The following is a 27734-nucleotide window of genomic DNA, read 5'->3' as shown; positions in this document are numbered from 1 at the left end:
TCCGCGATCGGTGCCCACCGATCGGCGGGCCGGCCTCTCTGAAGGAGGACCTCCTTTCCTCCGCGCCCTGCAAGATCCATCCGAAATCTTCTTGCAGGGCAGCCTCGGGGCTTTCCCTTTTCCCAAGTATACATATGCGCTATTTCCAATCATTGTATTTACAGACAGTGGTGCGATTAGCCATTTTTCAGGGTGGAAAACATTTTTGGTTCAAAAGTTCAACTTCAAAACATTCAGGTTTAATTAGATCTTGAAAAATAATCTTCCCATTATCAGATAGTTACAGAACACAAGTTCTTCCATTTAAGGCCCCCCTGTAATCTTGCTTTATTCATATTTCAATATGCTCCACAGGTTCCTCAGGCACAGGTGATTCATACAGGTTCCGAGACACACAACATTTGAAACTGAGATGTGTAAAATTTTCCACTCCTGCACTGCACTCAAAAGCAGATCCTGGCGAAGATCTAAAATTGCTGTGCATGGCCGGTGGGTTAGGTTGAAAAACCTACGGACCGGAATAGAGCAATCCACCTCAGTTCAGTTTCCTGGGTCAGTTAAACCGGAAATCCTTGTCCAGTCCAATCCAAGCTTAAGTCAGCAGGTCTGTAATTGAGTCAACAATGTATACAAAGACAAATCTGTTCCAAAATGTTGTCAGCTCAGTTGCTTATATGAATCACCTCTGTCAAGAGGTCAGAGTCCAAATCTCACCAATTACAAGAGTCAATTTCTGCCAACCACTGTTCACCAAGAAACACGTCTCTTTCCACTGATGATAGTTTATAAAAGCTTTTAAAATTTTCAACAGAGCTGTGAAATAAAGATTTTTTTTTTTTAAAGCTCTTTATAGAAGTCTCAACAAAATTTCTCAGCAAACTACAAGAAGAAAATATGTAGCTGCTGCAGGAGTAGCTTAAAAAAGAAATGAACATGTACAGCTCAATCTATCAAGTACATTGTATTTGGATAATTGTATTGTATTATGGATAGCAAAATACTAAAAAGCTGTTCAAAATGCGGCACAGTGGTAAGAATTGCTGCCTACGGCACTGAGGACCCAGGTTCGATCCCTGCCCCGTGTCACTGTCTGTGTGGAGTTTGTACATGCTCCCCGTGTCTGCGTGGGTTTCACCCCCACAACACAAAGATGTGCAAATTAGGTGGATTGCCCACACTAAATTGACCCTTAATGGAAAAAAATAATTGGGTACTCTAAATTTTTTTAAAAGTTGAAATGCTATGATGTTCACAGCCACAGGGAGCTGGTCTCCTCCACCTCCGCGTGTCGCCAAGATGGAATGAATGTGGCACAGGTACCACACTGTCTCCCTGGTAAGGCGGTGTCTCCTGCAACACACGTTGTCCGACAGCTCCATGAAGGACACACGGATCCTGTATACCCTCGATCTCATTCTTCGCCTTCGAGCACCCCGATTGGCTGGTGCGGCCTCCGGCCCACTGGCCTACTGACGCTGAGCATTCCCTGGGTGGTGCTGCTCGTTGCTCCTGGGGTCTGTGTTTCATCAGAGCTGTGATAAGCAGAACTACCAGCTCCATCTAAATCTCTTGGTAAGCTATATGAGAGAGCAAGAGCACAAGAGAACGAGAGCGAGAGAGCAACGGTCCTGGAAGCAGCCAAGCCTACACTTTATCCGGCAGCTACTGCTCACTAACATCTCAGGTTCCCTTCCATCGCCATTGTGTGACCAGTCCCAGTCAATGCCCCACCCCGTCAGAGTCACCTCTGGCCACCCACCTGGTTGTCTCCTCCCTTATTCTCTACATTACTGGGGTATTCTGATAGGATGTTTCTATGTTTGCCCATCCTTCATGGGCAGGGTCAACTGGACGGTGATGACCACCTTGGGGGGGGTCAATGGATCCTCGTGGTAGGCGCTGGGGTCTGACAGTTAAGCAGACACTGTCCCTCACGATCCAGTGCACCCAAGAGTTTATCCTTGAATGTTGAGTTATCACCCCCATCCTTGACACTGAACTGCGGAAAGCTGACATTAAGAGTTAACTCTTGATGGCCAACTAGTTTGATGAGCAAGAGTCTCAGGAATGTTAGAGGGCACAATTATTTTCTGCACCAGGGTTAGGTAAGGCTAATAGGCACCTTTCTTACTCAGGCTGCATCATTTAGAGATTTCATTGCTGTTGGGCCTTTACACTCCTGGACAGCCACTCAATGAATTTATTTTTATTTTTTATGAATGCCCCCTGCCGCCCCCCCCCCCCCCCCAGACTGGGCACCCAGCCCATGAGACCCGCCTCCTTCACTCTCATCACACCCTAACCCCCACCTCATGTGCCCCATGTCCACAGCCACACCATACCCCCAATCCGCTCACTAACGCATTGCTCTAAGAACTTTTCATACAACATGGGCAGCAGGCTTCAGGACCACACACACCAGCTGCCAACTCCATCCCAGAAGCCCCCAAACCGCCTGGTGGGTGGGAAGATTCAATGAGGGCTGAAGATGCAACGTGAACCATTCACAGTATATTATCATGGATTCAAATTGATGCAAATCAGGTTCATACCCTTCCTGGGCGTGAATCCGATCACGTCATTGGGGAGGGCCTGAGAAGATCACATCCCAAAATCTCGCCAGTGCGAAATTTGGTGGCCGTTACGGGATGTGCACCAAGTAGCTAACGGGCCTGATAATCTCCGCCCAGTTTGTATTGTCGCACATTCAAATAACGGACATTTTTGGACAATATGGTGAGGCATTTATAACTATATTTCTCAATTAATTATTTTCTGGCTGCAGTGACCACATTAGGATTTTCTTTCATTGGTGCTGTTGCCCCTCTTGTGCCTTGCGCAATGACCATAGAAACTTAGAAAATAGCAGGAGGCGGCCTTTCAGCACTTTAGTCTGCTTCACCATTCATTATGATCATGGCTGACCATCCAATTCAGTAACCTGTTCCCGCTTTCCACCCGTATCTTTTGATCCCTTTAGCCCCGAAAGTTATATCCAACTCCGTCACAATGTTTTGGCCGCAACTGCCTTCTGTGGTAGTGAATTCCAGAGGCTCACCACTCTCTGGATGAAGACATTTCTCCTGATCTCAGTCCTAAATGGTTTATCCCATATCCATAGACTGTGACCCCTGGTTCTGAACTGCCCCACCATCGGGAACATCCTTCCTGCATCTACCCTGTCTAGTTCAACTGGAATTCTCTAGGTTTGAGAGGGCGGCACGGTGGCGCAGTGGTTAGCACTGCTGCCTCGCAGCACCAAGGACCCAGGTTCGATCCAGGCCCTAGGTCACTGTCCGAGTGGAGTTTGCACATTCGCCCTTGTCTGCGTGGTTCTCATCCCCACAACACAAGGGTTGTGAGGGTAGATGGTTTGGCCATGCTAAATTGCCCATTAATTGGAAAATGATTTTTAAAGAGTTCCATGGGTTTCTGAGATTTCCCTTCATTCTTCTAAACTCCCGCGAATGTAATTCTAATCGACTCAAATCTCCCCTCATAAGTCAATCCTGTCATCCTAGGAACCAGTCTGGTAAACCTTCGCTGCACCCCGTCCATAGCAAGAACATCCTTCCTCAGATAAGGAGGGCAAAACTGCAGGAATATTCCAAGTGTGGTCTCACCAAGGTCCTGTATAATTGCAGCAAGTCATCCCTGCTCCTGTACCCGAACCCTGCTCCTGTAGTTAAATCCTCGCTCTATGAAGGCCAACATACCATTTCCCTTCCCTACCACCTGCCGCACATGCATGCTTACTTTCAACATCTGGTGTACAAGGACACCCAGATCTCGTTGCACATTCCCCTCTCTCAACCTAAACCCATTCAAATAATAATCTGCATTCCTGATTTTGCTACCAAAGTGGATAACCTCACATTTATCCACATTATATTGCATCTGCCACGCATTTGCCCACTTACTCAACTTGTCCAAATCACAAATTAGGGGCTGGTTTAGCACAGGCCTAAATCACTGGCTTTTAAAGCAGACCAAGGCAGGCCAGCAGCACTGCCCATACCAGCCTCCCCGAACAGGTGCCGGAATGTGGCGACTAGGGGCTTTTCACAGTAACTTCATTTGAAGCCTACTTGTGGCAATAAGCGATTTTCATTTCATTTCATTTCACTCTGAAGCTTACCTCCTCACAGCTCACCCTTCAACCCAGTTTTGTGTCATCTGCAAATTTGGAAATATTACATTTAGTTGCCTCATCTAAATCATTAATATACATTGTGAATAGCTGAGATCCTAGCACTGATGCCTGTGGTACCCCACTAGTCACTGCGTGCCATTTGGAAAAAGACCTGTTAATTCCTATTCTTTGTTTCTAGTCTGCCAACTCAATACACTATCCATCTCAATACACTACCCCCAATCCCATGCCCTTTTACACTCTAATCTCTTATGCTGGACTTTGTCGAAAGCCTTCAGAAAGTCCAAATAAACCACATCCACTGCTCCCCGCCACCGCCCCCCCCCCTTCCCTCGTCAACTCTACCAGTTACATCCTCAAAAGAATTCCAGTAGACTCCCACCCACACAAGCTGCAAACTCCATTTCGGAAGCACCGAACTCTCCCCCATCCCGAGCACCCAGCACCCCATTCTCGAGAGCTGGGTAGTGGGCTCTGTCCCCTTGGACTCCCTGGTGCTAGGTGGAGGCAGTGGTGCTCACCTCCTTCTTCCCTCGCAGGGATCATGGCGCCTGGTTCCTCTTTTTTACAACCCAGTAGCAATTCACGCTGGTGTGACATCAAGCCTGGTTGGTGGAAAGATCCAATGAAGTCTGAAGATTCAACTTTAATCTCGCTAAGGACGTGCATTCAAATTGATGCAAATCAGGTTCACGCCCGTCCTGGGTGCGAACCTAATGACATCACGGGGAGTCAACAGGCAGATCGTGTTCCGAAATGTCACTGGCACAAATCTGCTTTTAGGCCTCTCATGATATTTAGCGGCCATTACGGGATTTCTGCCCGCTGCTAACGGGCCTGCTAATTCCCCAGTTAATGGCTGCAGAAATCGCCATTTGCATCAGCCTCAAACACACTGGAATTTCAAGATTACTCTGCCTCAGCCATGAGCAACAGTGAAATCTCTGATTTCTTTTGCCTTTAGTCATTAAATCTAGAATGAGAGGTCACAATATAGGTTGAGAGGTGATAGATTTAAAACTGAGATGAGGAGGAACTACTTCTCGCAGAGGGTGGTGAATTTGTGGAACTCACTGCCCCATAGTGCGGTGGAATCCGAGTCATGAAACGGTTTCAAGGGGGAAGATAGATATATACCTGATTTTTTAAAAAAACAGGTCAAAGTGATTTGGGAAACAGGCAGCGAGGTGGATTTGAGACCAGGGAGAGATCAGCCCATGATCTGATTGAATGGCGGGGCAGGCCCGAGGGGCTGAAATGTCTACTTCTGCTCCTAATTCCTATGTTCCTAACTTACTTCAGTTAAAAAGTAACCTTTCTCCACTATAAAACTTGTAATATTGCATCCTTGGGTGTACGCATTGCGAAGGTTTGAATGTGTGCTTACCTTTCAGATATCTGCACATCTTTACCCGGGTGAATTTTTCACACCAGAAAAAAAAACACTTTGCTTAAATTTAAGAAAGCTTGTTGGGCTGAGTTCTTTGTAGTCAGCACATAAATAAAAACTCTGTTACGATCAACCGAGGCACGGGAAGGAAAGGCCAAGTCTGACACCAAGTCCCCACGGATTTGACAGCTAATTCATTTTTATAAAGTCAATATGCTTAAGTATTGCACAGAGGTCACTGATTAAAATGGGGATTATTAATGGTCTGTAAACACACTGCCATATAGCTAAACTCCCATAAAGTTGAAGTTATGTTAGTCTTTAATGCTTTAGTAGCATTAGCAATTCCCTTCAGGTAGCCAGTTTCAGCAAATCGACACGGGAGTTGCCATCTGCCACACATGACTCGCCCATCGTACCAGAACACAACACAAAAGCAACAAACAGTTGAACATTATTCAACGGATGCATCTCAACTAGATGCCGCATCTCAACCAGGTTCTGAATTTGAGACCAACTACACACAAGGTTCTTCTACATTACTGAACAGTTTCTGCGTGATTCCAGTTTGGCCGCCAGTTGATTACGGCTACCAAGCGTCTCTGCACAACTTGTTCCAAAGCTACAGATGAAGCTTTAATACTATCGCAGAATTAGTACCAAGTCAAGGCTGTGATTTTGCCACTCTGAGGGAAACACCCAGAACCGCAGAATCTTTACAGTGTAGAAGGAGGCCATTCAGTCCATTGAGTCTGCAGCTGGATTGCAAAAAGGGTACTCTACCGAATCACACGCCGTTGCCTTATCACCGATACCTTGCACATTCTCAGGGGCGGCACGGTGGTGCAGTGGTTAGCGCTGCTGCCTAACGTGCTAAGGGCCCAGGTTCGATCCCGGCCCTGGGTCACAACCCATGTGGAGTTTGTACATTCTCCCCTTCTCTGCGTGGGTCTCACCCCCACAACCCAAGGATGTGCAGGGTAGGTGCACTGGCCACGCTAAATTGCCCATCTTTTGGGGGGGGAAAAAGAATTGGGTACTAATTTTTTTTTAAATAAATTTGAAAAAACCTTGCACATTCTCTCTTTTCAGATAGAAATCCAATTTCCTTTTAAATACCTCGATTGAACCTGCCTCTACAACCCTTTCAGGAAGTTCGTTCCAAACTCCAACCACCCTCTGGGTGAAAAAATTCTTTCCCCAGATCATTTCAACTCCTTTTGCTCATTATTCTGAATCTGCTCCCTCTAGTTCTTGATATACTCTTGAAAGGGAACATTTTCTCACTATTTACTCTCTGCATATTTCCCTCAGAATCTAGAATACCTGTATCAAGTCTACTCTCAGCCTTCTTTTCTCCAAGGAAATCAGATCCAATCTCTCCAATCTATCCTCATAGCTACAGTTTGTATCCCTTGAATCATTTTTGTAAATTTCCTCTGTTCTCAAGAGTCGACACATCTTTCCTCAAGTATGTCATGCAGAACTGGACGGGGTCCTCCAAATGTCTTAACTAGTGTCTTATACAAGTTCAACGTGACTTCACCTCCTTACTTATTCTCAAATGTCCCTATTAATAAAACTGAGGATACCATGCTTTATTCACTGTTCTTTCAACATGCCCTGTCTCCTTCAATGATACATGAACGTATACACTGAGGTCCCCATGTTCCTGCACCTCCTTAAGAAAGTTTCTCCCTTTATTTTTTACTGTCTCTCCACATTCTTCCTGCCAAAATGAATCACCTCTGCATTGAACTTCACCTGCTACTTGGCTGCCCAGTATGTCAATGTCCTTTTGAAGTTCAAGGCTTGGCTAACATTGACGATGCTTCCAATCTCCATACCATCTGCAAATTTTGGAATCATGCCTTGGACACCACAGTCTAAGTCATTCATAGATATCAGGAAGAGCAAGGGTCGCAGCACTGACCCCTGGCGAATTCCACTACAAACCTTCCTCCAATCTGAAAACAACTATCTATCATACCCTCTATTTCCGGCCACTCAAGTCAATTTCTTATCCAAGTGCCTACTTTCCCTTTTATTCCATGAGGTAGAATTTTACTCGTAAGTCTGTTGTGTGGCACTGTATCAAATGCCTTTGAAAATCTATATACACCACAGCAACAGCACTACCCTTATCAACCTTCTCTGTTACCACCTCAAAAAGCTCCAAAAGGGTGAACATGATTTTCCCTTACTGAATCCATGCTGGCTTTCCTTAATTATCCTGCACCTGTCTAAGGAGCAACTGATTTTGCCCCGAACTACAGTTTCCAGAAGTTTCCCTATCACTGAAGTCAAACTGTCTGCAGTTGTCGGCATTATCTTTGCATCCCTTTTTGAACATGGGTGTAACATTTGTAAATTCTTCAGTCCTCCAGCACCAGTCCTGTGTCTAAAGAAGAATGTAAGATTACCATCGGTGCCTCTGAAAATTCCACTCTCGTCTTCCTCAGTGTCCTTGGGTGCATCTCATCCAGTCCTGGTGCTGTATCAATTTCAAGTAAAGATAGCTTTTCTAATCTCCTTCTCAACCGTAAATTCCTCGAGTGTGCCAGTTACCTCCTCTCTTACCCCAGCATGGGTAGCATCTTCTTCCTTTCTAATGACAGATGCAAGTTACTTGTTTGCTACCGTCCTGCCTCAACACGCCAGTCCCCTTTTTAATCCCTAATCGGCTCTACTGTTTCATTTACTACTTACCATCCTTTTATTATTCAAATGCTAATAGAAGACCTTGGGATTCCCTTTCAGGTTAACTACCAGTTTCTTTCCATGCTCCGTCCTTGCTTTCCTGATGAGATTTTTCACTTCCCCTCTGGTCCTTCTATGTTCAGTCTGATTTGCCATCGTATTTTCTACCTGACATCTGTCATACACTCACTGCTTCCTGTTCATCTTCACCTCTATCTCCTTCTTCATCCAGGGTGTTCTACATTTATTTGTTCTACCTTTTCCCTTCAAGAGAATACAGCTTGACATCTCCTCCAATACTATCTCTTTGAAGGTGGCTCACTGTTCACCCACCTTCTTTTTGGCCACATTTTAACCCAAGTCAATTGACTCAGATGCATTTTCATCCCATCAAAGTTGGCTTTCCCACAATTAATTATCCCTGTTCCAGATTGTACCTGGTTCTTTTCCATAGCCAACCTAAACCTTATGATACAACAATTCATCGTCTCCTAAATGCCCTCCAACTGTTAATTGATCCATTGGGGTCAACTCATTCCCCAGAACCAGGTCCAACAGTACCTGCCCTCTTGTTGAACCAAAAACATATACTCAAGGTTGAGGAAGCAGCAGATCTTCTGCCACCCTGTGTGAGTGGATTAAGAGGTCAACCTCTCAGTGGACTAAGCTGCAGCAAGGTCAAACGTGGCAAGCTCAATAGTATAATTGGAAGCAAGGAGTGAAAACTCCATCCCAATAGAGTTTTTTCCACTTCCAACAGAAAGTGAGTCAGGTTGTTAATATGACATGGTTACTGTTAATGGCATGCTTGCCATCATAGCCAACCCAATAATATAAAGGAAGCAATAATAGTTTAGCTGTAACTGAGCGGATACAAAATTCCACACTTAAAAAACTGTGCCTTTGAGCATTTGCAAAACAAGCAGATCAAACATACAAAAGCATGAATACATATGAAAAACTTTCTGCAGAATTAAAGGATATTAAATTTTAGGGTAATTTGGCCTTTGCCCAGTCTTCATTACTTTATACCTCCTGTGAAATGCAGACATACTTAATTGCTCAGGATTTTCAAAATCCTCTAAGTGGGAGGCAAAGGAAGTGATGCTGTGGGCAGGCTATAGGCATCCACAGTAACACTGCATGGTACTAGTTTCCTACTCTCCGAAGTATGCAGTGAGTTAGTATGAGCTAAACAGTAACTTGTTCCAAAGCACCAAAACAAAACAATTAAAATATTTTCCAAATTTAAAAAAAAAAAAGAGATGGTTATACCACAAAAACACACGTCATTGGGAAGTGTGAACTGAAAAAATTCTATTGAAAGCTACAAACTGTAAGCAGGTTGCACCAAATTTGCTGAGTTTAGCAGAGAGTCTAAAGATGATATGTCGATTACTATGTAAAATTAAAGAGCATGGGATTGCGGGAAGGGTCATGAGATGGATAGAGAACTGGTTAGCAGACAGGAGGCAAAAAATTGGAATAAATGTGTCTTTTTCCGATTGGCAGACAGTGACTATTGGGGTACCGCAGGGACCTATGCTGGGACCCCAACTGTTCACATTATATATTAATGATTTGGACGAGGGAACTAAATGTATTAACTCCAAATTTGCAGATGATACAAAGTTGGGTGGGAGGGTGAGCTGCGAGGAAGATGCAGAGATGTGTAACAGGATTTGGACAGGTTGAGTGATAATATATAATATTTTTTATTGTCACAGTGGCATATGCATGTCAGAAGCAGTCTAAATTATAAACGGATAAATGTGAGGTTATTTGCTTTTATAGCAAAACAGATTATTATTTGAATGGGTGTAAATTGAGAAAGGTGGATACATAGCGAGACCTTGGTGTCCTCGTGCATCAGTCGCTGAATGTAACCGCGCAGGTACAGCAGGCAGCAAAGATGGCAAATGGTATGTTGGCCTTCACAGCGAGAAGATTTGAGTACAGAAATAGTGATGTTTTACTGCAATTGTATAGGGCATTGGTGAGGCCACATCTGGGAGTATTGTGTGCCGTTTTGGTGTCCTTATCTGAGGAAGGGTGTTCTTGCTATGGAGGGAGGGCCGTGAAGGTTTACCAGGCAGATTCCTGGGATGACAGGATTGTCACTTGAGGAGAGACTAAATCAGTTAGGATTATATTCATTGGAGTTTAGGAAACTGAGAGGGGATCTCATAAAAACTTATAAATTCTAACAGGATTAGGCATGGTAGTTTCACAAAGAATGTTCCTGATGGTGGGGGAGTCCAGAACCAGGGGTCATAGTTTGAGGATAAATAGGGTAAAACTTTTAGGACTGAGGTAAGCAGAAATTTCTTCACCCAAAGAGTGGTGAATCTGTGGAATTCACTATCCACAGAAAGTAGTTGAGGCCAAAACATTGCTTTAGAAGGAGTTAGATATAGCTCTCGGGGCTAATGGGATCAAGGGAGATGGAGGGTGGGGGAGGATCAGGGTATTGAACTTGAAGATCAGCCATGATTATAATGAATGGCAGAGCAGGTGTCTGAGGCTACATATGACTCTGGTCAGACCCCATTTGGAGTATTGTGAGCAGTTATGGGCCCTGTATCTAAGGAAGGCCTTGGAAAGGATCCAGATGTGGTTTACAAGAATGATCCCTGGAATGAACAGCTCGTCGTATGAGGAACGGTTGAGGCCTCTGGGTCTGTACTCGTTAAGAGTTTAGAAGAATGAGGGGGGAATACTGCGTGGCCTGGATAGAGTGGACGTAGAGAGGATGTTTCCACTTGTAGGAAAAACTAGAAGCAGAGGACACAATCTCAGACTGAAGGGACGATCCTTTAAAACAGAGATGAGGGGGAATTTCTTCAGCCAGAGGGTGGTGAATCTGTGGAACTCTTTGCTGCAGAAGGCTGTGGAGGCCAAATCACAGAGTGTCTCTAAGACAGAGATAGATAGGTTCTTGATCAATAAGGGGAATCAGGGGTTATGGGGAGAAGGCAGGAGAATGGGGATGAGAAAAATATCAGCCATGATTGAATGGCGGAGCAGACACAATGGGCCGAGTGGCCTAATTCTGTTCCTAGGTCTTATGGTCTTACGAAAGGGCTGTATAAGGGATGACCTCCTTATACTTCTATTTCCTATGTATGTTTCTATGTATGCATGATACGGTACCAGTTTCTTGATTACTGAGTGATGAAATAAGGGGAAAAATATAAGCAGATTTGCTGTCTGGCGGCATGGTAGCACAGTGGCTAGCACTGTTGCTTCACATCGCCAGGGACCCGGGTTTGATTCCCGGCTTGGGTCACTGTCTGTGCGGAGTCTGCACGTTCTCCTAGTGTCTGCGTGGGTTTCCTCCGGTTTCATCCCACAAGTCCCAAAAGACGTGCTTGTTAGGTGAATTGGACATTCTGAATTCTCCCCCAGTGTACCCGAACAGGCGCCGGTGTGGGGCGGCTAGGGGCTTTTCACTGCAACTTCATTGCAGTGTTAATGTAAACCTACATGTGACACTGATAAAGATTATCATCACCTAATTGTAGAGATTCCTGCTTGACTTACTGGTCTGTGGATTCTAGTTTAAATCAGAATCAAATTCATCTGAAAATTCTACTTGTAATATTTTAAAAGCCTCCACACTCTGCCCCACTATGGTGCATGCAGCAGGCCAGCCAGAGGTCTAATGATTTTTAGTAGGACTGGGAGATCATGGCTGTGGGTGCGGCCAGAAAATCCCAGCTACCGTCAAGAGTTACATTTGAATATTTGTTATTTGGGCAAGTTGTTAAAGGATATCTAGTGTTCCTGTACTTCAAGAACCAATCATCGAAAAGGAAGGACAAAAGAAAATTGAAAATTGCAAGCAAACAGAAACTTCACTGGCCTGTTCAATCTTATTGGAATATCACTACAGTTCTGATTCTTCAATCAAAGTGCACTGTTATCAGCTCAATTTCTATGTTCGACTTCTTAAATTTGCAAAGTGAAGGGAAAGATGTTCCATTTATTATGGCCCAGTGTTTAGAGAACACCAAAGTATGTCATGGAGTTCACCTGACCCACAACTTTTGATAGATTTTGGTTCTGGGGAGCACAAGGACCCACTTTACAAGTGTGATGCAACAGAGAACTAAAGTATTTTTAAACAAAAACAATGTTTATTCTATGAATCCAGTTAACATTTTATAAACACTCAGTAAACAGTTTATCAACTACCAACCCTGACCATGCCTCCAAAAGGTACAGTACTCTATAGATAACCCTTAATAACTTCCCAAACAACATACATAAGTTAAACCCTTTTTAAATAAAGACAGCAGGTTTAGATTCTCTATAGAAACAGGTATTACTTTGAAATCATCAAGTGCTTTGGAGACAGTCTTTAGATTTCAGAGAGATATACAGCTTCTTGTTTGAATGCAGCTCTCCAACTCTGAAAATGAAACTAAACACACGGCAGCTGCCAGCCCAGAATGAAAGTAAAAGCCAGACAGCCCAGCTCCACCCACACACTAACATCACTGCTGCTATTTGATAAACACCCATTTCTTAAAGGTACATCCACCTGACACATTTCATCAGATTAAATAGCCAAAGTTTGTCCACAGATCATTGCCTTGCATCGGGCAGCACGGTGGTGCAGTGGTTAGCACTGGGACTATGCCGCTGATGACCCGGGTTCGAATCCAGGCCAGGGTCACTGTCCGTGTGGAGTTTGCATATTCTCACCGTGTCTGCGTGGGTTTCATCCCCACAACCCAAAAAGATGTGCTGTTTAGGTGGATTGGCCACTGGTCAGAGAGTTGGTGCAGACTCAATGGGCTGAATGGCTTCCTTCTGCACTGTAGGGATTCTATGTTCTATGACTCAAAAGTGAAGGATGCATGCCGCGTTGTCATATTGACAGGTATCCAGCTGCAATTATTGTTTTGCCATCATGTCATCACATCATGGTCTACAGTTGGATTATCCAAAGCCTGTCTGATTTAAATTTACGGAAAGAACTCTGTGACATTTGGGTAGATCAAACCATGAGATGCCTACCAATGTAAAGACACAATCGAGGAAGGGAAATAACAACTCTGGACATTCTGTGCCTTAAATAATCTGAGTCAGGACAGCAGCTCATCACAATTAGCTTTAGTGCCCCAAGCAGCGGGAACTCATCAAAAGTTCGAAAGTACCTTGTTTATGCACCATTTCTGGGCTGTGATAAGCCACTGTTCAATTGCTGCTGCCTCAGTTAATATGAAGATTCTGGTTCGGTAGCCACTGATGTCCATGGAACCAGACACTGAGAGGGGAGTGAGGAAGAGAAATGGAGGAGGGCAGGAAGAAAACTACTGAAGTGACAAGTCAGTCACCATGGACAGAAAGTCAAAACAAATCCTCTTACTTATGGTTGAGTGAGACTGGGTGTTAACAATGCAACCACAGCATTAAACTTCATTACAATAACAGAGGTCTTTGCGGCTGTGGCAGTTTTGGTAAATACTAGGATAGTTAGAAATGTTGTGCCCAGAGGGGGGTGGTGGGGTGGGGGGTAGGGGGAGATAGATTAGGCGGGACCAGTGAGTGGAGGAGTGGGGACTGGGTAACTGTGTGTGTAAGCCATGTTGGCTGGGTATGGTATTTGGTTGGGGGAAGGTTATCTCCTGAGTTATGTTTACATTTGAATTTGTTGTTATAAAATTATAAATGCCTTAATAAAATGTTTGCCAAAAAAAAAAATGTTGTGCCTCTCCTACGAAGTGAAATGTCAATTTTACTTTTTTCCCCCTCTGCACCAACCTACATTTGCTAATGAAAAAGAAACGTAATTAGCATTATCTAAAAACATTTGTGCGTTACACTGAAGTATTGGAGTATTATTTAAGCATCACTCAGAAATGTCATTACCTCACTCTTCTGCTCCAGATTTTCTCCATTTGAACGATATAATTCAAGGATAGACGTTGAATTTGAGGAAAACTGTGAATAAACAGGAAATAATTAATTTGCTGATCCAATTTCAAAACTTAGTGTTTTTAATCCCATTCTTTCCCACGGCTATATTTTAAAAAAATAATTTTTGGAGTACCCAATTCATTTTTTCTAATTAAGGGGCAATTTAGCATGGCCAATCCACCTACACTGCACATCTTTGGGTTGTGGGGGTGAAACCCACGCAAACACGGGGCGAATGTGCAAACTCCACACGGACAGTGACCCAGAGCCGGGATCGAACCTGGGACCTCGGCGCCGTGAGACAGCAGTGCTAACCACTGCGCCACCGTGCTGCCCTTTTCCACTGCTATTTTGATGATTTTCTTTTTCCAGTATCACCTTCCCTCTCACTCAATATTAGAATTCTCACTGGTTATCAAGCCAGAAGATTCACTCATTTGATTATACTCTTACCTCCATTGCGTACAAGCATTTCCGATGACACGGTTAATAATAGTAATTTGGAGGAAACAAATGCTGGTCAAATTAGAATTGCAAGCAAGAAGATTGGAACCCAATATATGGAAAATGGAGAAATGTTGGCTGGTATTTCTCTTTCATGGAGGTTTTGAGGAAACGACAAATTCTCTCATTGTTAATTCTCTCATTGTTCCATTTTATTTGTTTCATTTGACTGCATTTGTGTTCGATTCCCAATCATGTCATTTGGCGAAAGGGTTGGGAAACGTCTGCGAAAACCTATCACAACTTTAATGGCAGTCCAAATCACCAGTGCCTTCTTTCTTAACGAAAGTGGCATTATAGGATGAGGGGTATTATTCCTAACCCATTTCTCAATCTCAGTTTTAGATCCAATCCTGTTCGTTCAGAAAGCCTCATTCCAAAAACTAAATGTCACACTAAACAAAAATGGGCTGTGATTGATTACAAATGTTCATAATCGAAGTAAGAAATTGGACGTGTACATGCAGTTGTGGGAACGACAATTAATGCTATAAAGTCTTAACTGGCTACAGGATAATGCTTTGGTTTTAAAATGAACAAAGAAACTTTCCACAGAAAAGGACCTAGATTTTATAACTTAATATGTCCCAAACCGAGTAAATAAATTGGCATGTGAAAATCAAACTAGTCCCGCCTCAAGATAGTACGTGGTGAAAATGAACCAATTTGTCAGAAAGTGAGCTAAACTGATGTTTATTTGTAAACACATGAAAGCCACGTGGCATGGAAATACATGCACGTATGCCCCTTATACATTACACCACCATCAATGACACTGGCAGCACTGCTGCCGCTGGAACAGCTGTTTTCCCTCAGGCTACTGAACAGGTAGTGGCATCACCAATTGCAAATATTTGCTTCTTGTCAAATTTATCTTCTCACCTTGCCTGAGGAGCTTGCTTTTTTCTGGGATACAGATAGACATTAAAAACCCACTCCAAAGACGGACTTACACCTGTGGAGGCCCCGCACTCTCCCGCTTTGTGGGGGCCCCAGGTCATGCCCCGCCCCAAATGACATCAAGCCCTGCCCCCAATTACGTCAAGCCCTCCAGACCCCACCCACCCTCAGCTCACACAATGCAAGGCACATAAACCCAAAATCTCACCCTCGTTGCCAGGTCCAGTTGCTGCCCAGCCCTCTCACTCTCAGCTTTGCCTGGCTGGCCTCTGATCAAGTAACCCTACTCCCGCTGACCACTTCTCCCCGATTCCCTGTGATAAGATGCCAGCGCTTGCCTCGCCTCCTTCGTACCTCCCGACTGCTGCTCTGCTCACCTCACTCAGTCTCGAGCTTCGATCCGGTCCTATTCTCATGCCCTATTCTCACCGAACAGCCACATGAAAGGACTCAGCTAGGAATAATTGAATCGCCAGCAACAGCAGGAACCCTGGCCACCCTTCTTCATCCAGAAGTATTAGGCCAATTGCTGCACCTCAGTTCATACCATGGTTGAGATTAACTGACTCTACACAGCCCCAGAATCAAATCTGTGAACATCTTACCTGTGTAATTTAAGAGCTGCGTTGGATTTTTATCTCCTGCACATGTGAGAAACCATTTTGCATTGTGATAAAACTGGAGGGTGGAACGGGTTTCCACATTATCTTCCCACCTCGAGAACATGATTGGAGCCAAGCTCAAATCGATGGATTTAAACTCTATGTGAGAACTCCAAAAGTCAGTTTTGTGTCAACTCCTTTCTCAGTGGATGTGTTCCACAGCACAAAACTGCTAATAATTAGCAATCCTGATAATGGTAGTGAATTATGGCATCCTTCCGTCGTAAAGTAGATATATTTCACATTTTATCCGTAAGACGTATAAATTACTTAATACTCACGTTGGGAATGCGGGACAAGATGAAGAAAATGACTTTTCCCAAAAGGTCATTACAAACTTAGAACATATATATGTTTTCATAGACTTTGCGCAGCAGGCCCAATGAGTTGGTAAAGGCAGTGCATACGGACCTTTCCAGGTCGAAAGGTTACACTCCCACCCTGCACAATAATTGAACTTGGTGACCGTGGCTAGGAAAGCATTTATTTTTAAAGCCTTGGCTCCTGCTCATAATTGATAACCAAAGAGTCTGTTGGAAAATGGAATGGATCAGGACTCATTTGTGATGGTCACCACAACTAAACAGCCAGACAACACACATACACACACACGAAGAGTGACAATCTTGTACAGGAGAATATAAAAGCATGAATAATGCTCTCTTCCATGAAGGAGAAATGATGTGGAGATGCCGACGTTGGACTGGGGTGAGCACATTAAGAAGTCTGACAACACCAGGTTAAAGTCCAACAGGTTTGTTTCGATGTCACTAGCTTTCGGAGCGCTGCTCCTGCCTCAGGTGAATGGAGAGGTAGGTTCCAGAAACATATATATATATATATATATAGACAAAGTCAAAGATGCAAGACGATAATTACTTGCAAATGCTCGCATTCAAAGTAAGTCTTTACAGATCTAGAGAGAGGGGTAATCCCAGGTTAAAGAGGTGTGAATTGTCTCAAGGCAGGACAGTTGGTAGGATTTCGCAAGCCCAGGCCAGATGGTGGGGGGTGAACGTAATGCGAAATGAATCCAAGGTCCCGGTTTAGGCCGTACTTGTGTGTGCGGAAGTTGGCTATAGGTTTCTGCTCGGCGATTCTGTGTTGTCGCGGGTCCTGAAGGCCGCCTTGGAGAAAGCTTACCCGGAGATCAGAGGCTGAATGTCCTTGATTGCTGAAGTGTTCCCCGACTGGAAGGGAACATTCCTGCCTGGCAATTGTCGCACAAAGTCCGTTCATCCGATGTCGCAGCGTCTGCCAATGGTCTCGCCAATGTACCACGCTTGTACCTTGTGGGTGGTGTACTCACATGTAATGGTGGTACCCATGATCTGGCGCATCTTGCAGATTGCCGTGGCAGGGTTGTGTGGTGCCGTGGTCACTGTTCTGAAGGTTGGGTAATTTGCTGCAAACAATTGTTTGTTTGAGGTTGCGCGGTTGTTTGAAGGCAAGCAGTGGGGGGGTGGGGGTGACCTTGGCAAGATGTTAGTCTTCATCGATGACGTGTTGAAGGCTGCGAAGATGTCATAGTTTCTCCACGGGACACAACTGACAGAGGACCTTCGTCGTCCAGTACTCCCCCGCTCCCCGCCCCTCCCCTACCCCCCCTCCCCCCCCTCCCCCCGCAGCTCAGACCCAATTACCTCCATGCAAAAAATACCAGCTCTGCACCTTGGCAGTGCCAGCCCACAAGGGCTGTTCCATTTGGTCCCTACTTGTGGAGGCCAGCACTGAACCGTGCTCTCCACACGTCTCCAAGGTGAGGGGGTTAGAGCTCACGCCTTTCTTAGATCTCGGGGACACATACTAAAGTGAGACTAGCTATCTCACTGTAACATGTAAATTTGCCAGAAAGTCATCCCGCCCACGACGGGCGGGATTCACATCACAACGTCTCGCGACATTGCATTAAATCTCGCGAGTTGGTGAGCCGGGTAGATCCTGGAGGTGGGAGTTCCCGGCATCTACGGGTGGCGTTGCGCTGCTTTTCAGGCTCAACTTCACCGGTAGACCCTGCCCAATGTATGGGACAAAAGTTTACTGAAATTCAAATAAATGTTGAAGGTTTAAAGAATGAAACAATTGCTGAGCAAAAGTACAGCCATGCCTTAGTAATAAATTAAGTTAAAAGGGAGTATGTAATACAAATAACCAGTATGTGAGAGGGCCAGTGCATGTGGGTGGAGTGAGTGAGAGAGAGTGAGTGAGTGAGTGCGTGTGTATGTATGTGGTGGTTTGATGTGGGAAGAGTAAGAAACATGAGACTGGGCGTAGGGCAGACACCCTCCCTCCCACATATTCACCATGGCAGTACCCTGGGCCCCCAACTCTGACTCACACCCCCCTCCCCCAGGGCTTCAGGTCAGATGGACCTGGCTGCCTGGGCTCTGGCCTCGTTGTTTATATGCTTCCCAGGCCCCTCAGCCCTCTGCACACCACTGCAGTGTTCGCTGTTCCTCCAATCAAACACAGTTCTGCTCCCTCATTTGCTGCTGATAGACAGACTAGTGAGAAAAGCAGGAGAGAACCTGCCTGTGATTGGGGGAGCAGCTCCAAGAATAATCTTCGATTGAAATTCACCTCTTTGACCGACATTTTGAAAACTGGTGCCAGCGGCTGCATAGAGGAGTTTCGCAGACCACCTCGGTCCCCAGGTCGTACTGTGGACATGTCTAGTCTCGGGAGTATAAACTTTTCTTCATACTGCAAAATCAGTTTATTCTCCATTCTGACATTCCGTATTCCCAATCACCAGTATTCAGTAAAATGCAAATTACATTGTTGAACCAAATAATCAGAATTACCCCTTGCAGTCTGAGACAGAGAGAGAGACAGAGACAGAGAGCTAACACAAAGAACACAGGTGATGAGTCCAAATGACAGGGTGAAGTGTCAAAAATGGTTCTGTGAAATATGTTGACTTCAGCACTTGGGTAATAAGCCCTTTGTAATACCGAGGCTGCATAACACCGGATTAAAGTTCATTTAAGTACACAACACCCCGCAAAGAAAGCCAATGGTGATCCACACATTGTACATACTAGCACCTAACACAAGACAGAAGGGGCACCGGATAATCCGCAAAATAAAACAAGATAAACACACCACCTAATACGATTCTGGAATGAACAGTTTTGGAATGGGTTCATTCTTGCTACCAGTAAGGGTGTGGCAAAGTTTTTAAATTGGTTTCAACGCTTGCGACTAGTTTAAAGTTTTGTTACCTCCCAGTTCCTGCTCCCCACCCACCCCTCCCGCAAACTCCGGCTCCAAAAACACAGTTCGGAACATTATCAGAGCTTTGATGAGCCATCATCCACCACCACCCCGCCACACCCAATTAACTGTTTAATGTCAGCTCGATCCACAAAAAACCCAAACAGTTCCAATCTGATCTTTGCACCTCACTATGGGAACAGATTAAGGTCTGCCTTATTAGGTGCAAGAAGTGAAACAACATGAACTCATTTTAACAGTGATAATTACTCAACTGTACAGTAGACAATTGTATCTCTGATATTGATATGTGTCTTTGTGGGTTTCCTCCCACAATCCAAAAATGTGCAGGTTAGGTAGATTGACCATGCTAAAATTGCCCCTTAGTGCCCAAACGTAACTAGGTGGGGTTACTGGGTTATGGGGATAGGGTGAGTGGGGGTGAGCAGAGGAAGGGTGCTCTTTCGGAGGGTCGGTGCAAACTTGATGGACCAAATGGCCTCTTCCTGCACTGTAGTGATAAAAAAAGCTCACCTCCATTATTTCACATGGAATGAAAGCAAGCCATGTGTCGATAATTTATCTGCATTTATTTGTCTTTTTAAAAAATATATGGGTACCAGATTTGCCTATTTTTATTTAATCATACCTCATCGGCATCTATTCCCTGCCCAAAAGCTCACACGTGTACAGTGGCCATTTGGATATGATGCCAAAGAGAAATTCTGCAACTGAATCCCAGAATGCACCACAGCTTTTAGAAAATTATCATAATTATATATAAATTATCCAAACAAGTTTCTTTCCCGCCCCCTTAACCTTTCTTCTTCCTTCAAAGTGCAACTTCATACTGGTGTACAATTCTTTTTTACATGCATCATCCATTTTCCTGTACTCCTCGGTTCAAAGGTCAATTTTGGCACTCTGGGAAAAGACAGCTAACACGTCATAAAGGCAGATAAAATCTGTAACCGTCCTGATATACCAGACTTGGTTATCTGGGCAAGTCAATTGGCAGCAATTAACAGTGTTCTGAAAAGGAGCATTTCAAATAGTCACTGATCCAATATAGAGATTAATCCAATGCACTCCTTTGGGAATTAAATTTCTCTTCGCACAAAGTGAGTGGCACTTGTTCATCCTTTTATTAAGTATGTTTTCAGGGAGACACAACACACGAAGACTGGGTATATTAGGCGGGAGCTAAAATAAGGCTGGTCACAGTTGAATAGTCATTTACCCAGCATAAATTGCACATTGAGCAGTGCAGATGGAGGGAAATTCATGTTCAACAAAATGCAGAAACAATACAAATGACCAGACTTATTGGAGATCTTGGGATAGAGTGTAAACATGACCAGGAGGTCAAGCAGTTGTGGACATCCATCATTCATGGAGCAACTGGAAAAACGTTCTCTAATAAAAAGAAAAAACGTGCATCGTGATAGGTGCAGTTTAGTATATGCGATCTGAATTGATGCAATAACCCACTAAAATTGCAAAAGGGAAGGGATGAAGGTTGTTGATGAAACATACCAAAAAAGGATAACTTAGATCAGTCATTCTCAAACTGGGTTCTGTAGCGACTTTCCAGGGTTTGATGAAATAATGATATTGAGCTTACTGAGCAGGGTTGGTCTTATGGGTTGGTGACCAGAAAGGGCTGGGAGCAGTGCTTCGTGTGAGCCAGGAGCAGAGTGCAGCCGCCACGCAGCACGGTAGCACAGTGGCTGGGCGGCATGGTATCATAGTGGCTAGCACGGTTACTTCACAGTGCCAGAGGCCCAGGTTCGATTCCCGGCTTGGGTCTCCGTCTGTGTGGAGTCTGCACGTTCTCCCAGTGTCTGCGTGGGTTTTTCCGGGTGCTCTAGTTTCCTCCAAGAGGTTCCGAAAGACGTAATTTGGACATTCTGAATTCTCCCTCTGTGTACCCGAACAGGTGCCGGAATGTGGCGACTGGGGACTTTTCACAGTAACTTCATTGCAGTGTTGATGTAAGCCTACTTGTCACAATAATAAAAGATTATGATGTTCAGCGCAGAATGGGCTAGTTATCTTACCAGACTTATGCAGACATCTGTACTGAGAGAAGCATGAAGATCACATCTTTAAGTATCTGCATTCTTACAAGTATTATGAAAACACACATTACACGCCGGACTTTCATATAACGTTTATTAATTGAGGTGGATCGGTGATTCCTAATTGATTTGGAAAGGTGGGGATGGGGTGGTGGGGGTCCTTCGAACAAAACGTTGGCAATCAATGATCTGATAGATACGAATGGGAAGTCATCAGTATTCAAATAAAGAGCTGACAATTATAATGTACTGAATCAGCTCTCAAACAATCTACAGCCTAGATGCTTTCAGGTAAACTATGCAGAAGATTATTCAACTGCTCACTTAATGCATATTGCTCATCTTGTAAAAAAAGGCTTTGAGCAGAAAGTGCCAAGTACTGTCAGTGATTTTCCTACTGCTCATGAATTACTGAGTACTTTTTGCGGAGGAGCACAAAGGCATAGCAGGGTTCTGAACTACTTTTCAATCTCCGATCTCACAGAAGCCACCTGTTCACCTATTCAAGGGTGAAAATGGGTTGATGACCAAATGATTCTCAAGTTACAGACATACTTTGTAAATGATGAAGGAACAAACAGATTTTTTTTTGATTGTAGTCACACTCTATTCATACATTTGATGTATTTTTCCGTTGAACTCCATGCCATGTTACAGATGCTCGAATGAGCAACTTGCAGAGTGTCCGGAGTGTGGCCATCACAGCAAACGCAAAGGCAGCTGCCAAAAGGTGTCTGCATACCAAGAAACCTGCCACGGTGGCACTATTCAAAATTGTCCTTTTCAATTTGTTGGTAGGCCTCAAAGGGTTCCCCTTTGCTCCGTTAAAGCACTCACTGAGGCAACATGAGGAACCATTAAGGCAGCTCCTTCATTGCTTTTTTTTTGTTTAAATATATTTATTCAAATTTTTCAACAAACCCCCCCCCCCCCACAACAAGAAGAAACAAGAACACAACAATCAGAAATTATACAATGGATTTCCCCCATATACAATAACCCCCCATATAACATTTAAAAGCACAAATAGGGAGAGAAAAAACACCTTCACCCAAATGCCGCCCCAAAGGAACCCCCCCCCCCGGGTTGCTGCTGCTGCTGACCTCCTCCTAATGCTCCGCGAGATAGTCTAGGAACGGTTGCCACCGCCTGAAGAACCCCTGCGCAGACCCTCTCAAGGCAAACTTTATCCTCTCCAGCTTGATGAACCCTGCCATGTCATTGATCCAAGCTTCTACACTAGGGGGCTTTGCATCTTTCCATAGTAGCAAAATCCTCCGCTGGGCTACCAGGGACGCAAAGGCCAGAATCTCGGCTTCTTTCGCCTCCTGCGCTCCCGGCTCGTCCGATACCCCAAATAATGCCAATCCCCAGCTCGGCTCGACCCGGGCGTTCACCACCTTGGACATAGTCCTCGCAAAACCCCTCCAAAACCCATCCAGCGCCGGGCACGACCAGAACATTTGAACGTGATTTGCCGGGCTCCCGGAGCACCTCCCACATCTGTCCTCCACCCCAAAGAACCTACTCAACCTCGCCCCTGTCATATGCGCTCTGAGTAACTTTGAACTGTATTAGGCTGAGCCTGGCGCAAGAGGAGGAAGAATTAACCCTACTCAGGGCATCAGCCCACAGACCCTCATTTATCTCATCCCCAAGCTCCTCCTCCCACTTGCCCTTTAACTCCGCCACCGAGGCATCCTCTTCTTCCTTCAGCTCCTGGTAAATTGCCCAAACCTTGCCTTCTCCAACCCATACACCCGAAATCACCCTGTCCTGAATCCCATGTGCCGGAAGCAGCGGGAATTTCCTCACCTGCCGCCTCACAAAGGTCTTCACTTGCATGTACCTGAAAGCATTTCCCGGGGGTCGCCCAAACTTCTCTATGCCCCTCGGCTCGTAAACGTCCCATCGATGAACAGGTCCCCCATTCTTCTAATCCCTGCCCGATGCCAGCTCCGAATCCCCCCACCCATCCTTCCCGGGACGAACCGATGATTCTCCCGAATCGGTTGCCTCCACTGCCCCCAGATCTTCAGCGTCACCGCCACCACCGGACTCGTGGTGTACCTTGTCGCCGAGTGTCGCCAGCGCCCTCAGGCTCGTGCCCACACAGGACGCCATCTCTAGCCTCTTCCATGCCGCCCCATCTCCCTCCATTACCCACTTACTGATCATCGCCACATTGGCTGCCCAATAATAGCCACACAAATTCGGCAGCGCCAGCTCCCCCCTGTCCCTGCTACGCTCCAGAAACACTCTCTTCACCCTCGGGGTCTTATTTGCCCACACAAATCCCATGATGCTCCTGCTTACCCGTTTGAAAAAGGCCTTGGGGATCAAAATGGGAAGGCACTGGAACACAAAGAGAAACCTCGGGAGGACCGTCATTTTGACCGACTGCACCCTACCCGCTAGTGAGAGTGGCAGCACATCCCATCTTTTAAAATCCTCCTACATCTGCTCCACCAACCGTGTCAAATTGAGCTTGTGCAGGGCCCCCCAACTCCTGGCTACTTGGATCCCTAGGTACCGAAAGCTCCTTTCCGCCCTCTTCAGTGGTAGCTCGTCAATCCCCCTTCTCTGGTCCCTGAATGCACCACAAAGTGCTCACTCTCCCCTACGTTGAGTTTATACCCCGAAAAGTCCCCAAACTCCCTAAGGATCCGTATGACCTCCGCCATCTCCTCCACTGGATCCGCAACATACAACAACAGGTCATCGGCAAACAACGACACCCAGTGTTCCTCTCCCCCCGGACCAATCCCCTCCATTTCCTAGACTCCCTCAGTGCCATGGCCAGCGGCTCAATTGCCAGTGCCTTGTCCCCCGGTACAGCCGAAAGTACTCCGACCTCTGCCGGTTCGTAGCCACACTCGCCACCGGGCTCTATGTAGCAGCCTGACCCAACTGATGAACCCCTCCCCGAACCCAAACCTCCGCAACACTTCCCAAAGATACTCCCACTCCACCCGATCAAAGGCCTTCTCCGCGTCCATAGCTGCCACTACCTCCGCTTCCCGCCCCACCGAGGGCATCATAATCAAATTGAGGAGCTTCCGCACATATGTATTTAGCTGCCTACCTTTCACAAATCCGGTCTGGTCCTCATGAATCATCCCCTGGACACAGTCCTCAATTCTCGTAGCCAGCACCTTCGCCAGCAACTTAGCGTCAACATTGAGGAGCGAGATCGGTCTATACGACCCACATTGCAATGGATCCTTGTCCCGCTTCAAGATCAAAGAAATCAGCGCCCTGGACATTGTCGGGGGCAAGGTTCCCCCCTCCCTCGCCTCATTGAAAGTCCTCACTAGCAACGGGCCCAGCAGGTCCACGTATTTCCTGTAAAATTCAACCGGGAACCCATCCAGCCCCGGGGCCTTCCCCGCCTGCATGCTCCCCAATCCTTGAACCAGCTCCTCCAGCCCAATCGGCGCCCCCAAACCAGCCACCTCCTCCTCCTCAGGAACCTCAGCTGATCCGGGAATCTTTGCATGCCCCCCTCCCCTGCTGGGGGCTCAGACCTGTACAGATCCCCATAGAAGTCCCTAAATACCTCGTTTATTCTCAACGCACTCCGCACCGTATTCCCCCCTCTATCCTCGACTCCTCCAATCTCCCTCGCTGCCTCCCTCTTACGAAGCTATGTGCCAGCATCCGACTCGCCCTCTCCCCATACTCATATGCCGCCCCCTGCGCTTTCCTCCATTGTGCCTCTGCTTTCCCTGTGGTCAACAGGTCGAACTCTGTCTGGAGGTTCCGTCGCTCCCCGAGTAGTCCCTCCTCGGGGGCCTCTGCATACCTCCTGTCCACCCTTAAAATCTCCCCCACCAACCTCTCCCTCTCCACTCTCTTCTCCCTGTGGGCCCTAATGGAGATTAGTTCTCCCCTGACCACCGCCTTCAGCGCCTACCAGACTACCCCCACCTGCACCTCCCCATTGTCGTTGGCCTCCAAGTATCTTTCAATACACCCCCGCACCCACCCTCATCCGCCAACAGTCCCACATCGAGGCGCCACAGCGGGCGCTGGTCCCTCTCCTCGCCCAACTCCAGCTCCACCCAATGGGGGGCGTGGTCCGTGATGGCTATGGCCGAATATTCCGTTCCCTCCACTTTCGGGATTAGCACCCTACTCAAAATGAAATAGTCTATCCGGGAGTAGGCTCTATGGACGTGGGAAAAGAAGGAAAATTCCCTGGCCAGCGGCCTGGCAAACCTCCATGGATCCACTCCCCCCATCTGGTCCATAAACCCCCTGAGCACCTTGGCCGCAGCCGGCCTCTTACCCGTCCTGGACCTAGAACGGTCCAGTGCTGGGTCCAGCGCCGTGTTGAAGTCCCCCCACATTATCAAGCTTCCTACCTCCAGATCTGGAATCCGACCCAGCAAGAGTTTCATAAATCCGGCAACATCCCAATTCGGGGCATATACGTTCACCAGTACCATCCGCACCCCCTGCAACCTACCACTCACCATCACATATCGACTTCCATTATCCACTCAATATTCAGTGCCTCGAATGACACCCGCTTCTCCACCAGTATTGCAACCCCTCTGTTCTTCGCATCCAGCCATGAATGAAAGACCTGCCCTACCCATCCCTTTCTCAGCCTAACCTGATCTGCCACCTTCAGATGTGTCTCCAGGAGCATAACCACGTCTGCCTTCAGTCCCTTTAAGTGCGCGAACACCCGGGCCCTCTTGACCAGCCCGTTCAGGCCCCTCACATTCCAAGTTATCAGTCGGATCGGGGGGGCTACTCGCCCCCCCCCCCCCCCTGCCGACTAGCCATCTCCTTTTCTAGGCCAGCCACATGCCCGCGCCTCCCACACACTCCAGTCCCCCCAGGCGGTGGACTCCCTCCCAGACTACCTCTCCTACTACCAGCTCCCCTTTGGCCAATGCAGCAGCAGCCCAGTTCCCCCCCCCCCTCCCGTCCCCACCCCGCTAGATCCTCATCTAGTCATTTTGCTCGCCCCATGACACTCCCGTAAGTCAGCTGACTCCTGCTGACTCCGGCCTCTCCCACCATTCCATCGACCCCTCAGTGTGAGAATTCCCCCACCCCTTGGAAGTCAGTGTGCGCTCCTCTCCAGCACCGCCCCTTCCCCCCCCCCCTTCCCCTTCCATCCCTGACGCGGAAAAAAGCCCGCGCTTTCCTGTGTAGCCAGTTAAAATGGCTAACTCCCGATTTAAAATGGCGAACGGCAAAGGCTGATGGGAAAGCCAGCCAACAGGACACAAACGAGCAGCTGCAGATTGTGTGTGTATTTACCTTTGGAAAGGCCAGACAAGATCGATACCAGCAACCATCAGCATAACAAAACACCAGCCATCTGCATATTAATGAGCAATCCCCAGGAACAATGAGCAACACTTAGAAACATAAAGCGAAACCAGACTCTTTGGCGCCAGCAGAAGCCTACACAATGGGAGGTGAACGGCCACCTCAGGACCGCCCATCGATCAGGGAACTGCTCCAGCATTGGAGAAAATCGAACCAAGTGATTGGGACAAAGTCCAATCACCTAGAACCAGGTACAGGGTCCGCCCCGAAAGGCGGGAAGCCCCTGGGGACTATAAGAATCAAGCCCAAGTTCAAATCGTTCTTCTTGACCGGGTCACTCAGCAACCCGAACCAACCCTTGACAGTGACCGGTTCAGCCGCCGCCGATATCCAGTAAGTCTTACTTCAACGCTCGCTACGAGATAGGCGCTGCTAGCTACCAATCTGTACCAACTTCGTATCCCGCAGGCTCAGAACCCGAACGAAAGGCCATTCGTTTCCCTGACCTGGTGGGCCAGTTACAAGTTAAGTATTGGCCTGTTAGCTGTAGAAGTAGCTTAGACGTAGAATTTGTACATGAGTAGTGATTACTGTGTATAATAAATGTGCTTTGGTTTAAATCTTACTAAGCTGTGTATTGGATTATTGATCATTACTCGGACTTGAACCACGTGGCGGTATCATAAAGATACCTGGCGACTCAAGAGCAAAGGTGATAAAACAGAGCAATTAAACTAGGGCAAAATTTAGCAACACCCGAGCCGGCCCCGCCCCCTCTGGCGCAGCTCCTTTTTGCGGCCTTACCCCAACTCTCCATCCCCGGGCCTCCACCCCCCCCTCTTCCTCCGCGGGGCCCTGCCCCTCCAACACCGACGCCCACACTCACCCAGAACGCTAAGGTTCAAGGT

General features: G+C 46.5%; 1 protein-coding gene across 7 annotated transcripts in view; it reads right to left on the bottom strand.

Moving 5' to 3' along the window:
• The window catches only part of LOC140421035 (Krueppel-like factor 12), a 236070-nt gene that overhangs the window by 190198 nt on the left and 18138 nt on the right, over positions 1–27734 (bottom strand). For 5 of the 7 annotated variants that reach the window (XM_072505336.1, XM_072505332.1, XM_072505330.1 and 2 more), the window contains exon 2: positions 14124–14195. Coding sequence is in view for 3 of the 7 variants with exons in the window: in XM_072505332.1 (XP_072361433.1) it covers positions 14124–14195 (72 nt within the window). In the remaining 4 variants the exon portion in view is untranslated. Of the gene's footprint in view, positions 1–4138; positions 4177–14123; positions 14196–27734 lie in introns of all 7 variants that reach the window. The other 2 variants (XM_072505338.1, XM_072505342.1) reach the window with 1 other exon arrangement.

Source organism: Scyliorhinus torazame, chromosome 5 (assembly GCF_047496885.1).
Source record: "Scyliorhinus torazame isolate Kashiwa2021f chromosome 5, sScyTor2.1, whole genome shotgun sequence".
In the NCBI taxonomy this organism is placed as follows: domain Eukaryota; kingdom Metazoa; phylum Chordata; class Chondrichthyes; order Carcharhiniformes; family Scyliorhinidae; genus Scyliorhinus; species Scyliorhinus torazame.
The sequence above is the reverse complement of the archived record's forward strand: the minus strand, read 5'-3'. Positions and strand labels throughout refer to the sequence as shown.